This window comes from Bactrocera neohumeralis, chromosome 4 (assembly GCF_024586455.1).
Source record: "Bactrocera neohumeralis isolate Rockhampton chromosome 4, APGP_CSIRO_Bneo_wtdbg2-racon-allhic-juicebox.fasta_v2, whole genome shotgun sequence".
NCBI lineage: Eukaryota > Metazoa > Arthropoda > Insecta > Diptera > Tephritidae > Bactrocera > Bactrocera neohumeralis.
The window spans coordinates 76,170,576-76,185,706 of NC_065921.1; the positions used below are offsets into that span (position 1 = coordinate 76,170,576).

The window sequence follows — 15,131 nt, forward strand, 5'->3', positions numbered from 1 at the left end:
ACTGTAACTGTAATTATTATATCTCCTTCAAAATGCTCAAAATCAATGGTGACGGTAGGAATAAAGTGAACAGCTGAGAAGAGGTTTTTCAAATCTTTATAGGAATTCTTTCGAAGTCTCTTCGAGCAAAATTACAAAATCTGAACAGTACAGTAAAAATTTCTTAGTTGAATCGATCAAATTTATCGATAGGCTCTCAAGTTCGGTTAGAACTTCCACAAGATCAACTGTGAAAAGTGAGAAAATCGTAACTGGAAATTTTTAAACGCTCAAAATCAATAAAGTGGTGGTTTTAACAATGCGGACAGCTGAGAAAAGGTGTTTAAAATCTTCATTGGACTTCTTCCGTGGTCTCTTCGGCCAAAATTTAAAAAAAAAATCTTGACAATACGGCAGAGTTGCTGAGTTGAATCGAAAAGATTCCCCGAGAGATTCTCAAGATCGGTTAGAACCTTACCAAGATCTATTACGTAACATAAGGATAAGAGTGTAAAAGAAAATAAAAGTGTATGACTTTTGGTGAGAACGCTTTGCCAAGAATTTTTTATCTCCTAACTTTTGAAGAAACTTACAAGATATAATGTTTCTTTAGTTCTTTCTAGAAAATTTTGTCTGCTTAACAAGACTAAGTGATGAATTAAGTCATATAATAAGCCCGGCATTCTAGAAAATCACAGTTTGCTTCCATTTCCATCGGAAGGAATGTGGCCTGACAGCTATTTCCTGCTCCTTGAGGTATAGTTTGGTGGAAATAATATTTTTAAAAATTAAAGTCAAAATGTCTGCTGAAACAGTTTAAGAATCAATCACAACAATTTCGTCAACAATCGCCAAGCAGTGAACCCCAAAATAGTGTGGTAAATACCAAAGAACTGTTCATGATTTATACCACTTTGAAGCCGCGCCTGTTAGGACTTGAAGTTGCTTGCTTACAGAATAATAAAAAATTCAGATCATGGGAAAATTTACTTAAATATATCTTATTAAATTTCCTCCTTCACTATAATCTCTTCAATCAATTTTACGAGAATGTGGAAGCAGCAAACAACGTACCCTCAAAAATGTGTTAACCAGAAAATGTAAAATATTTTTTGATTTTAATAAACTGCTGACTTCACTTGAATTTCAATATTTCCTTTTCTCTTCCCCATTCTTCATGTGCGAAATATTTTTTCCAGTGCATGCTGCAACGTTGTCATATTCGTTTCCCGCTCTCAAGCCTCCGGCTAGCTCAGCTCAAGCAAACAATAAAATTAAACGCTTCCTTTCACACAGCAACAACAACAACATCAAACGATAACAGCCGGCACAATATTTGCATTCTTGTAACAGGAATCATATTCGGACCATCAAATAGCAATAAGTAGCCAAGGAGTACCAAGCAATTGGAAAGACGCCACTGGCTGCCTGCGATGCCGAGCGGAAGCAAAGCAAAGCACAGCAGAGGCAAGCATTTTCTCGGAACCAGCTGCTGATAAAGTAATCAGAAATGTAGTGTGGGCATGCCAGTCAGGCAGGAAGTAGTGGCTTAGCAGCAGCAGGAAGTAAGTAGCTGTATTGGAAGTTGCGGTCGGCCACATTGAAGTCCCCTGTTTGTGCCATCGACAGCAGTTTGTGGCACAATCATATAACCGCAATCTGGCGCACCTTCAAGTGTTTACTTCAATTGAAATACTGTGTAAACAGCAGCCAACAGGCATTACAACCAGTTCGATTTCGAAGCAGAGCCAATGCCGAGGTCACTACTGTAGCACAGAGCCTGATTGAGCACAGCGCCTGACTAGGCCATTAGATGGAGTTGGAGCGCAGTAGGCTTGTTGCTACAATTGTTTGTGGTTGCCATTAGAAATGCTTATGTTGCTGTACTCGTTTGCTGGTTGATCGGCGTGGTCTTGCTTAGCATCTCAGCGGCATAGGCCTTAGGTCAGCAAAGGCCACAAAGTCATAGATATTCGTGCGTGCAAATGTAGGTTTTTATTTTATTATGTATGACGTAAGCTGCCGGCGATTATTTGTGCTGGTGAATTGCTGATGAGTTGCTGTTTGATTATCTATAAACCGAAATGAAGCTGAGGAAATTACGTATTGACTTACTGTATTAAATTGTGTCGCGTTAGCGATGATAGGGTATGTGTTGTCAGTAATTTGGAATGGAGGGGCACTACTGTACTCTGTATTTAAAAATTTAAAGCAAATATCGATACATTTTAATATCGATAAATAATCGATTTTTAGTAATTATCGATAAATTTTATATTCACTTATAAACGTGTAAGATATACCGAAAACACGAAGTAATATTAGAGAAACTTGGCCTTAGAGTAAGCAGTGTTTTTTGTTATTGTAGTACTTAATGTCGATAAAAAACTGAAATCGATATTTATATTTTATTTCTACCCGATAATTATCGATTGCTTGTTTCGAGTTAATTGTTTTACATATGCATTATTTATGTCTGTTAATATATGGTAATAAATAATAAAATGGAAGTAGAAAGTGCTGAAAAGAGCAGTTTTTCAACTTAATTAAAAATTTATCGATATTAATATATTTGATAAAATATGTGCCGCAATTATTAAAAAAACGCTATACATAGATATTGACCTAGCATATTTAATAAAATAAATTGATAACGTTAAATGGCTGGTATCGAGAAATATTTGTGTTATTTACTTTATTAGCTATCGATATTATTGTTAGAGTTTATTGTTTATCGAATGCTTTTTTATTAGCTATTAGTAGCAACACTACTTTTTTAAATTATTTTATTATTATTAATTGAGGTTTGAAAATAGCAGTTCTCTTAAGCCTAATTTAAAAAAAATCGAAATTTATCGATATCAATATATAGTTGATAACATATGTTCAGCGTTCATTAAGAATATAACTCACATCTGAATATTGACACAGCGTATTTGAAAAAATAAGTTAATGTTTATATTCAGCTGATAACAATAACTCCATTTATATAATAATATATTGTAATAACGACAAATATCTAATATCAATAAATACCTGATATCGAAAACTGTATATCAATAAATTTTTTTGGTAATTTTTTTGGATTATTATAGAGTTATTAAAAATATATTGATACAATATATTTAAGAAAAATTATCGATAAATCGCTAATATCGATAATTGTATACCTTCTATTTCTAATTAAAATTAATCGATGATTTTAGATTTTCTTGTTTTTTATACGCACAGTGCATCTAAATTCTAATTTTGAATGCAAAATTTATTATCGATATGAAATTTATCGATATATAATATATGCAGCTATTGTTAAAAAGTTATATTATATAAAAAGGCCTAGCATATCTAATTAAATATGTTAATCCCGATATCTATGGTACATTTCTATAGTAAAATATTTTACTATCGATAAATATGTACCTGATATCGAAAACTGTATTTTAACATTCATATATCTTTGTTAATTTTAGAATTTTTCCAATTTTAGAATTATTTTAAAAATATTGATCTAATATAAAAAAAATATCGATAAATTGTTATTATCGATAACTATCGATCATAAATATTGCTCATATTTCTAATAAAAACAATCGATAATTTCAGATTTTCTTGTTTCATAAATGCTTATTATCGATGAATGGTCATTATCGATAATTTCATAAATATTCCTTCTATTTCTAATAAACATAAATCGATAACATCAGAATTTCTTGTATTATAAGCGCTTAGTTTATCTATTGTAAATTATATTTTTTAAAGCGACAGAATATGAAGAGCGTTATGTTCAACCTCGAACCTTGAGTCACTCAGTGTTGCCCTGATTACAGTTTACCGTGGACACACCTATCCACGTATACACCAACAACCACATGTTCACAAATATGTATGTAAAGGTATACAAACAAACATGAAAACAAACGTGTGTGCATAGGCAACTTGAAGGTTACTGAGATGAATGATGAGGCTGTCATGATGTATTCATATAGTCACTGGAGCCCGCTCGGCTGTCTGCGGTCAAAAGCACATGAATGCAAATAAATGCGTATGCTTTATAACATAAATGAATGCATTCAGCTGCACCTCTATTCACCTACACATAGTTACAAAAGCAAATTTACATACCTACACACACACATAAACACGCACACAGTGTGTGGCAGCTGCGTGCCTGTGAATGGCAGCGCCTGTCGGCAAACACAACAAAAGACAAATGTTTATCTTCAATTTTACTGCAGCACTCCAGTTGTGTACTGCGGGCTGAGGGCGATCACTGTGTGTGTGTGTGCTACTGCCACACAATTCAAAATGTTGGCGGCCATTCGCTGCTGCAGCTGGCAATTTACCCCTTAACCCTTACTCTACTGTGGTGTATTTGGCATACATTGCATAACCTTGGTGCACTACAGCAAATAAACCAACAACAACAACAGACCACATAGGTATAACATGTGGTAAATATATGATATCCCTGAGTGTTGCAGGAAAAATGCGTTTACGCATAAAATTGCTGCTCGCAGTATACAGAGGGAATGGCCCCCCGGAGTTGCTGCATACATGCAACAAAATGTAAATATATTTATATTGTATATGTGTGGTGCGGAATTTCAGTTTTAAGTTTGGTTACTATATATTACATATGCACATACCCCACTGACTCCGTTGCGTACCTGTGGCAGCTCTGCGTTTTTTAGCTGCTCCATAGGCAAATATGTTGCTTTGTGTATGCGAACGTTTGTTGTTGTTTTCATTTACTTTGTGGCATGCAGTAATTTAATCTTTGCACTGTAATTTGCAAACGGGTCAATAAATCGGTAAATGGCCAGGCAAGCTGACCCTCTCTGGCCAAAATGGTGCCACTTATATTATTGGTTGGTGGAGGTGGTCTTGTGAAAATATTTACAGGCACTCAGATAAAGTATTGTAGCATTGGCGCGAACCACAGCAGAAAAACATATTTATTACTGGAAGAAAGGGGCTCTGATGCTTCGATTTGACAGCGTATTTCCTTCATAACTGCCATCATAATCAAACACATACTAGGATAACTACGTTTCCTGTTAATTATGTGGTGTAACACTATCTGTCCGATCAAGCTTACGAAGAAAACTATTCAAGAAGAGCGCCTTATTAGACATGGTGTTGAGCTGTTTAGATGTAGAGGCAGAGACCGTCTTCCTCGGACTCGGGCTCCTCCATTTTATCTTCTTCCTTCTTTTCGGCGCCTTATTAGACCTGGTGTTGAGCTGTTTAGATGTAGAGACAGAGACCGTCTTCCTCGGACTCGGTCTCCTCTTTTTGTCTTCTTCCTTCTTTTCGGCAGCAACGCCTGCACCAGCAGCTGGAGCAGAGGCAGTAGCAGCAGCAAAAAATTTGCTGGGTTCCTTGATAAACTACTTGACGGCAGCAGTTTCTTTGAAATCCTTGAGTGTCCGCTCACAACGGAATCACCGGAAACTGCAAAGCCGATGTGCTTGTTAGGGAGGGCACCCTCTTCTCAATTTCATCTAATTGGAAGTGAGTTAGTTTTTCGACGTAGTCTTGCTTCCTGGCGTTGCATTTTTGGATTTACAGTGACCTCTTCTGGTTAACAACCAGAATTTGTGGAACTGCGAGATCCTTATGGCACAGAGTGAACCATAAGACCTACTCCGAACTACCGGCACCCTTTTCGCAATTTCGTCCGATTGGAGGCGAGTCGATTTACCGATGTCGTCTTGTGATTTGGCGTTGGACCTCGGGACTTCCGGTGCGCTCATCAAGCGCTGGTTAGCAACCAGAATTTGTGGAACTGTGAGATATTTTTAATACTGAATGAACTATAAGAGTTTCTCTGAAGTATCGGCTCTTAGCAAATGGAGAACACTGTCTAATATGTTCACACTTGGTGCGGCTAAATATTTTGCCGGATGGTCCTTACAAAAATGTTAGGAACAGGCGAGGTGGAATTATTTCATCACATCCTAATCTAGTACCCTACTTTTGCCAGATTGAAATTGAAATATCTCGGCAGATAGATGTACCTTTGGCGAGCCTAGCGAAGTCGCTGTTATCTGCTTTAAGTTTTTGGTAAGCTCAAAACGCTTGGCCTTTCTATAAGGATCTGGTGATCCGCTTTTAAGAGTGTAACAGAAAGTAATAAAAAAAATATCTGTCGATGTGGGATCTGCGACAGAGACGTTTGATATTATGAAGCAGGCTAACCCAGATGTTGTGTTAGCCAAAAGTGGTGTGTTTCGGTGGCTCCAGGCCTTTTTGGAGGGACGGGAAGAGGTCGCTGCTGAAGACCGGAAGAATGAGCAATGTTCGTTGTCTTTTTTGACTTCAAATGTATCGTCCACCATGAATTTGTTCCTCCTGGACAAACCGTCAACGCCAAGGACGTGGAAGCCCTCAAGAGACTCAAATATCAATCGGGTTGCACCACGACAACGCCCTGGCTCCCACCGCTTTTCTTGTGAACAGCTACCTAACCAAGGCCGGCATTCGCAAAACCCAAAAAGACGTTTTTACTTTTTTGTTATTGATATTGATATTGATATTGATTTATTGATATTGATATTGATATTGATATTGATATTGATATTGATATTGATATTGATATTGATATTGATATTGATATTGATATTGATATTGATATTGATATTGATATTGATATTGATATTGATATTGATATTGATATTGATATTGATATTGATATTGATATTGATATTGATATTGATATTGATATTGATATTGATATTGATATTGATATTGATGTTGATATTGATATTGATATTGATATTGATATTGATATTGATATTGATATTGATATTGATATTGATATTGATATTGATATTGATATTGATATTGATATTGATATTGATATTGATATTGATATTGATATTGATATTGATGATATTGATATTGATATTGATATTGATATTGATATTGATATTGATATTGATATTGATATTGATATTGATATTGATATTGATATTGATATTGATATTGATATTGATATTGATATTGATATTGATATTGATATTGATATTGATATTGATATTGATATTGATAATGATATTGATATTGATATTGATATTGATATTGGGATATTGATAATGACCGTTAAATTTTTCTGTAGGGACATGTAAAGCCTAAAGTCTACGCGGACAATCCCGCTCAGATTCAGAACTTGAGCAAAACAACACGAGTTACCAGTCGAAATAATTGAATGAGTCATAGAAAATTGTACTAATGGATAGACCACCTGAAACCTAGCCACGACTAACATTTGAAAGAGTATAATCTTCAAAAATTAAATGCCAAAGAATGCTCTTTCGAAAGATAATAAATATTCCACATTAAATTTGAAGTTTCTGTGATTTTTCTTTAAAAAAATAGGGAACCTCGAAATGGATCACCCTTTAGTATAAGCCACTTGTCGGTTAAGAAATGAAAAAACTGTGAAATATTTTCAAATTTTCTTGATTTCGCATATATAGTATATCTGTTTAATCTCACTTACCAATTGTCGTTATCACAGTGACAGAGTAGAGTAACGCTTCGCCGAAGGTCCAATGTGTCGGCGCTAACATGGCATCTGTGGACGCATCAAATGTGCTGCCATAGCGGCGCAGCGCCGTTGAACTGCCGCCGAACATGCCGATGCTGTAACTACTGTTATTCGTATGACGTGTGGCAGCCACAATCGAATCCTCGAAGCGACGTAGCTGTTCGTGCACCAATGTGGACCAGTTGCGCTCGTATAAGACGTTGAGTTTTTCTGAAGACAAGAAAAGATTTGTTCAGGAAAAATAGATATCTTTAAACAAAAAAATATATTTAAAAGAGAAAATGTATATTTGAGAATTTAAAGCTGAGTTTGAAATAAATTTCCAGATTGCTGATGGCAATTCAATGGAGATTATAATTCAGAAACGTGGAGAAAGAAAGCAATTTTGAAGCTTTCTTTCCTTAAGAATTTTCTTTTACCTCCAAGTTTTAATCCTTTCACTCACATCTCGGTACTTTTAACAACCTGTGCTTTTTGCTCACAGGCCTGTATGCATTCCCCGTTGCATTAACTAATATCTGCATAAATAGTCGCCTATGAGTGGCTGCTTGCCACAAATTGCATAATTGCTTGAGCAGCTAAGTGTCTGCGCGTCGAGTAGTTTCACCTGCTCATAACATACTCATGTATGTATGTATGTATATTATACAAGAGAACTTAGTGGACCCAACTCGAGCGCGATTTGGTGGCCTCAGTGGCATTCTCTTAATAGCAGCGCTGTTTAGAATGGCATAATTTAGTCGTGCATAACAAGCATATTATATGTGTTTATGTGTGTGTTTGTGTACTGCATGTCCTTTTGAAGGCCTCGAGCATGGCATTCGCATGTCCTTCTGCGTACTTGCTTGCTCGTTTGCTTGTCTAAACCAGTTGATGGCATCTTAATTTACATATGCCAACAATGCCTTGCAACTTGCTTACAAATGCAGGTTTACATGCTGACATATATATGTACATATGTTGAAGGATTTGCACCTAATAGGCGCTTTTGCAGCAAGTAGATGTTGTATCGCTCATATAATGCAGTAAGAACATATTATGCAGCACCTAATTAGAAATATACATACATATATCCTCGTTTATATGGGCATGAGAGCTTGTTGTTAGGCGCATAATTTGATTAAGCGAACTCGCATTGATTGCGCATTTCAACTTACTGTATATATATATCCATAAATCCATAAGTATAAAATATATTATATATGGCGTATTCCATACCAAATCGACCCCTTTAGATTTTGCTGAAACTTATCCATCTTTTTCTAACCTTTAAAAAACATTTTTGAGAATTTTTTCAAAATTTTTTGTCCAACTTCAAAAAAGTTATGAATTTTTCAAAAAAATGGCTTTTTTATTTTCAAATAGCCATAACTTTTGTAGAAATTGACTTTTGGGGACCTTTTTTTAAAAAATTTTTGTTTTTGAATGAACTTTCCGAAAAAATACACAAAAAAAATTTAACACGATCAATTATATAAAATAATCGGTTTTTTTAAGTAAAATCGCCATTTTGCAAGTTTTTTTTTTTCCTCAAAAAAAACTTCAATTAATTTGACAACTATCCCTGCTAATCCCGGAGTGGGCCGATTTTTTTTATATTTTTTTTTTATATATATCAGAGTATCTCTTTCTTACCAGTTATGTGTTTTTTTTTTGCACGTTCTTCCTTGAAGTTTCAGATTTTGCTCTGAAAACAAGGATCCAACGTAAACTAGCTCTTTATTTTCAATTTAAATGGTGTCTTAATTATATTTCTTTCCTATATAACGTGAGATTTTTTGAAATTTCGCTTTGAAGAAATAAATCTTCAACATTGAAAGAGCCATACTCTAATACTAAACTGTTTATTCTACAAAATAGGTCTGAGTGACTTTTCTATAAAAACTTTATTTTAAAAGTTATACGCGCTTAAAGAGATGCATCAAATGTACAGAGCATTCATACAAGTGATACATTCAGTGTTGCTCATACGACATGGCGTACTATATGAGCACAGTGCATTTCATGCATAAATTTACGTATAACTTTGAAAGCAATGGCTTTATGAAAAAAAATTATGATATACCTTACATAGAGCAGAAAATTTTGTATCAAAATAATGCCTTCGCAATTTTGTAGATTTATTTATTTCAGAGTTAAAATCTTTTTTCTAGGACATTCAAGCATCTCTTGTAAAATATATGAGAAGAGTAAACTGAGCACAAATTGAAAATCTTTGACGCCTTTGAATTTCTCTGAAGAGCATTGTTTTCTTTTTATACAGCTATGAACCGATTGAGGTGAAATATCATTTACTTGAGAGCAATAATTTCAAACCTGCTAGGATCTCAGTGTGAAGCGCAATAAGCACGTTGATGCTTAAGTACAGACGCTAGCGTTAAATGTACTTTTCAACCGAATTTTTGAACAACTTTGCTCAAACCGTGAACAAATGATTCACACTTTGTTCTACATATGCGTATATATCGATTTATTTGTGTCAATATTTTATGATCTACTATTGAGTTTTGACAGTTATCACGAACTAATCGGCATGTCCTTCATAAAGTCAGATAAAATAACAGAAATCATTATATGGAAGCTGGGGTAGTTCGCAGACCTATTTCATACACTTTCGGTATTATCTATAAAAAATTCGATGTTCACTTAATTTCGCTAAGATATTTAACATTTTGACCGATATATACGGAATAAAGCAAGTGAAAAGATTGTAATTTTTACATTTGGTATGTAGGGATAGTGTTTTTACCGAAGTGTTTGCTTAATAAATCCATAAATTAATACGATATGTGAGAAGTGGCGTCGTCTTGTTGAAACCTTGTTGTCTTCGGTTACTTTGTTACCGGCATCATTTTCGCAGTATATGGACCGATGATTCCACCGGCTCACAAACCACACCAAACTGTGTTTTTTCTGGATGAAATGACATGCCCCCTTAAAGGTATTCTTGTCTAGGATTTTGAAAAAATCGATTTTTTTTGTTTTGCATATCTTGAAAGTTTAGACTTTTTTTAGTTTTTCATTTTTTTCTGTACTCTTCTAAAATTAACAAATAACTAATAAAAAAAATGGATAGTAAAAATATTAATTGCCTTTTTTTACGACACTTTAAAAATTACCTGAAATTCATGCTTTTAAACCAGAATACCCCCTTAATCTCCTCTTCGTTCCAAAAGTGACAATTTTTTTTTTGTTTACGTACCCAAAATGCCAGAATTTGACTTCATAGAGCGAAGCTATGTCGCTTGGGAAAGTCAGACGGCTTCAGTTCTTGCACAAGCTGTATGTTTTAAGCTTTCATTCTAAGATCTCGACGGAAAATGCGCCAAGTCGTTCCATATGTCTGTCCGAGTTGCCACTGAATCACTGAGTACTGGAGGTGGTCTATTCGGTCGAATGTTATCTAATAATTAATGCCGAGTCTCAAGATGGAAGGTGCTGTTGCGAATAGTACGCTCAGTAAGCCAATTATGCTGACTATAAGTTAAGCGAAGTGCTCGTAACACATTCTTTACAGAACGTTAATGTTTGGAATAAAATTGAGTGATTTGTAAGCGTTGTTCAGGCGTAATGCTTTCCTTGAAGAAATGCTGAACAAACATAATATGACTGTCGCGCGATCTGGCAAAAGAGGCTACTGAAAAAAGTTTACCTCAACTTGGATCACCCGTTCGCATATATTCTACTACTGAAAGCAGAAAAGTTTTTTTTTTGCGATTTAGGAAAAGTCACTCCACTGCAGTCTCATTTTTAGCGATATTTTATTTTTTTAGTAGATCCTAAGACTGAATACCTAGACAAAAAGTAGATTATTATTAATTGAGCCTTTGCTGTACTCAAATAAGCTTTTATTTAATACAAAGAGAAGCGACTTTCTTCTCTTCCAATCATTACGATAGTGAATAATAATTTAATAACTTTAGCAGTGATTTTGTATAAAATTCTAAATTATTTGCTCGTAATTTTATAAGTCAATTTCGAAACCACATTTATTTGCATGATATCAATTTCACAAACAAATATTTCTTGCAAATTAAGTGCTAAAAGTTTAAAATTACAGTAATTGGGAATACAGTTAACCACAACTTGAAATTTCCAAATTGTTTGTAAATTATTTTACTCGGATTATAAAGACCTTTAAATGTTCTGGTTAATATATTTAACTATTTTAGACAATACTAACATTCACAAACACTTTACAGCTACAATAATATTTATTTTATTTGTCGGCAATTTATTTAATGTAATTTGAATTCATTCACCACAAAAGTGCGCAATCGCCTTCGTCAAATGTGCTCATGTGTGCTGCATATAAGCCACTGTTCCCAGGTTCTATTTTATACTCAAAGTGCGAAAATGTGGTTTTGAGGGCGAAGTGCTTTTGTGTTTAGGCAAAAAATAAGTCTGACTTAAGCATCATAATGCTGTTGTATCATTATTTAGTTACAGTAGGAAAAATCAAATATATATCAAAGCATTTTGCTAGCAGTTGGGCCCAAGTCCGTTTAGTTTGTGTAGTTGCTACAAAAAGTACACTCATTCAAGTGAACGAAATCACAAAATTTGTGGCTTCTGCGGTCTCATAGAAAATTTTGATGCCACATATATAACGCATACAGTTAACATAGCGTAAATAGATATATTTACCAACGAAATGTTTCAATTACAAATTAGTTAATTTTATGACATAATGGCACATGGGTAAACCAAAATATTTGGCAATTTATTAAGTGCAGTTGGTCTGCTTGATTTAAAATTTAAAAGCGGTGATGTGGTTAAAGTACTGGTAATGTGTGTATAGGTGGTCATGCTGATACTGCAATTTTAATTATTTGACAGCGCAGATGATTTACGTACAGTATGGTACTAGAAGAAAAATTCTAACCCAAAAATGGTTTTCACTATTCTTTAATACCTAAAGCAAAGCATCCAGTGTTACTCTTCATAGAATTTATTGCATTTTCTATAGTTATACATTATGTTAATTAAGACAGATAGTAGTATAAGAAAGGTCGATATACGGCTGACATAAATATAGTGAAAGAATAACCTTTACATTTTGACAAAATAGTACCCGGAAATTGTAAATAAAACGAAAAATATTTTACTATTCTTGAATATTTATTTTGTCGCCTTCAAAGTAATCCCCACCAGACGTGCTACATCTATGCCAACGATTTTTCCAGTCCTCTAAACACTTTTTGTAAGCACTTTTTGGGATGGCCTTCAGCTCCTTCAGGCAATTTTGTTTTATCTCTTCGATCGTTGGAAACGGCTTCCACGGAGCGGAAATTTTAGCTTTGGAAACAAGAAAAAATCACCCGGTGCCAAATCTGTTGAATACGTTGGTTGATTGATGGTATTCATTGCGTATTTAGCTTTAAATTCGGTCACAATCGTGTGTCGATGCGATAGTGCATTATCTTCGTATGAAATCCACGAATTTTTCTTCCACAAATCAGGAACTTTTCGACTGATGTTCTCACGCAAACGCCTCAATACGGTCAAATAGAACTCATTATTGTCCGTCTGTTCGTCAGTAGCTAATTCATGATGCACCAAAACACGAATATTGAAAAAGGTAATGAGCATCTCCATGATTTTTGAGTGGCTTTGACGTGTTTTTTTGTTTTCGGCTCGTTTTTTCCCGCCATTCCCAAGATTGTTGACTTGTTTGTATGTCAAACATAGAAACCCAAGTCTCATCGGCAGCTAAATGCTCTTTATGAATGTGGCATCGGATGTGGAACGATCAAACATATCCACAGAGACCTGTTTACGATAGTCTTTTTGAAAAAAGATCAGATTTATTGGAACGAGTTAAACAAGAACGCGTTTCATGCCAGAAACAGACACCTCTCTATCACTTGCCTAACGATTCTCATGCGCCAAATACTACATTTTTTTCAATAATTTCATCTGTTGAAGAAGTCGAAGGTCGTCCAGAACGGGGTATGTCTTCAACGATCTCTGAACCGTCTCACAAGACTTTGTACCACTCGTACGCTTGTACGACCACAAGCCTTTTCTCATATTCGCAATGATCCGCACACAAAATTTGGTTATAAATACAAAATTTGAGAAAAGTTCTTTTTTCGATATTTTTATCCATTGTAAAAAATGGGGCGTACTGACTTAAGTAGCTGTTGTTAATAAATAGGTTGACAGATCGCGCTCATATTTGGACAGTCTTACCAAACTAGCAAAATACATTTATCTGATATGTAATTTACCTGGGGAATTCGAATTACAATTTCCGGGTCCTTTTTTGACATAATGTATTTTTCAATTTAACTATATATTTTGCTTAAGTTTGAGTTTAATGTTTGAGGTAATGGCTTGATGAAAGAGATCTATAGTTGGACTGTAAATGAAAATGGTAGGTAGCATGTGCGTCTGACGACACACCTATGACTTTAGGGTAACGTCGCCAAAGACACGCGACCTATATTTCCAATTAGTTTTCTATACAAAGCTTTGAACTCTCCTAGAAGACATTTTATACTTAACTGTTTCTACAATAGTCACTCCTACTAGAGTTCTGATGTCATTCCTTTTGTACTTTAATAGTCGGTTTGCGCGGCTCATATTCCATTCATGTTTAGTTTGTCTACTTCTTGAAATGGACTCCTACGTGACTTAGCTATATTTAGGCATATAAATTCCCTGCTTCACAGTTGCCAGGAATATTCCTGAAATATCCTGAAACCTATTCCAGATTTATTGTGAAAGAGGATGTCAGAATCATTAAGAGGTCATGCTATTCTTACAGTATTTTTGATTAAACCCTAAGACACTTTAGTGATTGAAATGAGTTAATTTGTTTCTTATGTGGGTTTCTATTCATTTTTCCAAAGTTTTTAATAGAAATGAGGAAATACAATTTGGAATTGTATGAAAGCTTTCAGAAGCCTTTGGTACATATATTACTTGGACTTTCCGCCATAACAGGAGAATATTGTTTAATTGCAGCGTTCGTTTTGGAATGCTTAGTAACCAGACTTAATGTTGCGCAGAGACTGCTGTAGTTGGGTTAGAAATAAACCGTCAGAACCAGGGGATTGAGGGACGTGAAGTGCTTATTGCACAATATACATTGCTTTCTGACACTATAGTATATATACGCGTATGGAATGGTGAGTATCCATTAATGGGCCTGAAGACTTTTCACTGGATACCTTCCAACTGCAGTCTGACTTTTGAAGGTAACCAATACAAATGTTACCGGCAGCTAGAAATAAGTACAACTATTTTTTATAATGATAAATTTAGTAATATGTGACTTGGATTGCAATCGGGATACGCTATATAGCGTTTGAGAAATGATATTCCCTACTAAATTGATTTAATTTGGTCCGTTAATCGTCCAGAAGTGGACAGCTCTAGCCAATAGAAGAAAACTGTGCTCCATCAGGTCAAAGCTCCGGAGCTTGGTTGGAAGTCTTTGTTAACAGCTCGTTTGTGTCGAGCATGTATTTGATGGTAAAAAATTCGCCTCAGGAGAATCTTATGAAAGTTGACCGTTATCAAGAGAGACGAGGATTTCTAAGCGAGTGGCTTTATGAAATTACCTTAAAAATCACAACAAGTTAACGCCTGA

The 15,131-nt window shown here is 34.9% G+C and overlaps 1 protein-coding gene across 3 annotated transcripts in view; it reads right to left on the reverse strand.

Annotated features, from left to right (window-relative positions):
- The window catches only part of LOC126756492 (uncharacterized), a 233,361-nt gene that overhangs the window by 61,194 nt on the left and 157,036 nt on the right, over positions 1 to 15,131 (reverse strand). For all 3 annotated transcript variants that reach the window (XM_050469577.1, XM_050469579.1, XM_050469578.1), the window contains one exon: positions 7,484 to 7,741. In XM_050469577.1, the coding sequence (XP_050325534.1) occupies positions 7,484 to 7,741 (258 nt within the window). The remainder of the gene's footprint in view (positions 1 to 7,483; positions 7,742 to 15,131) is intronic.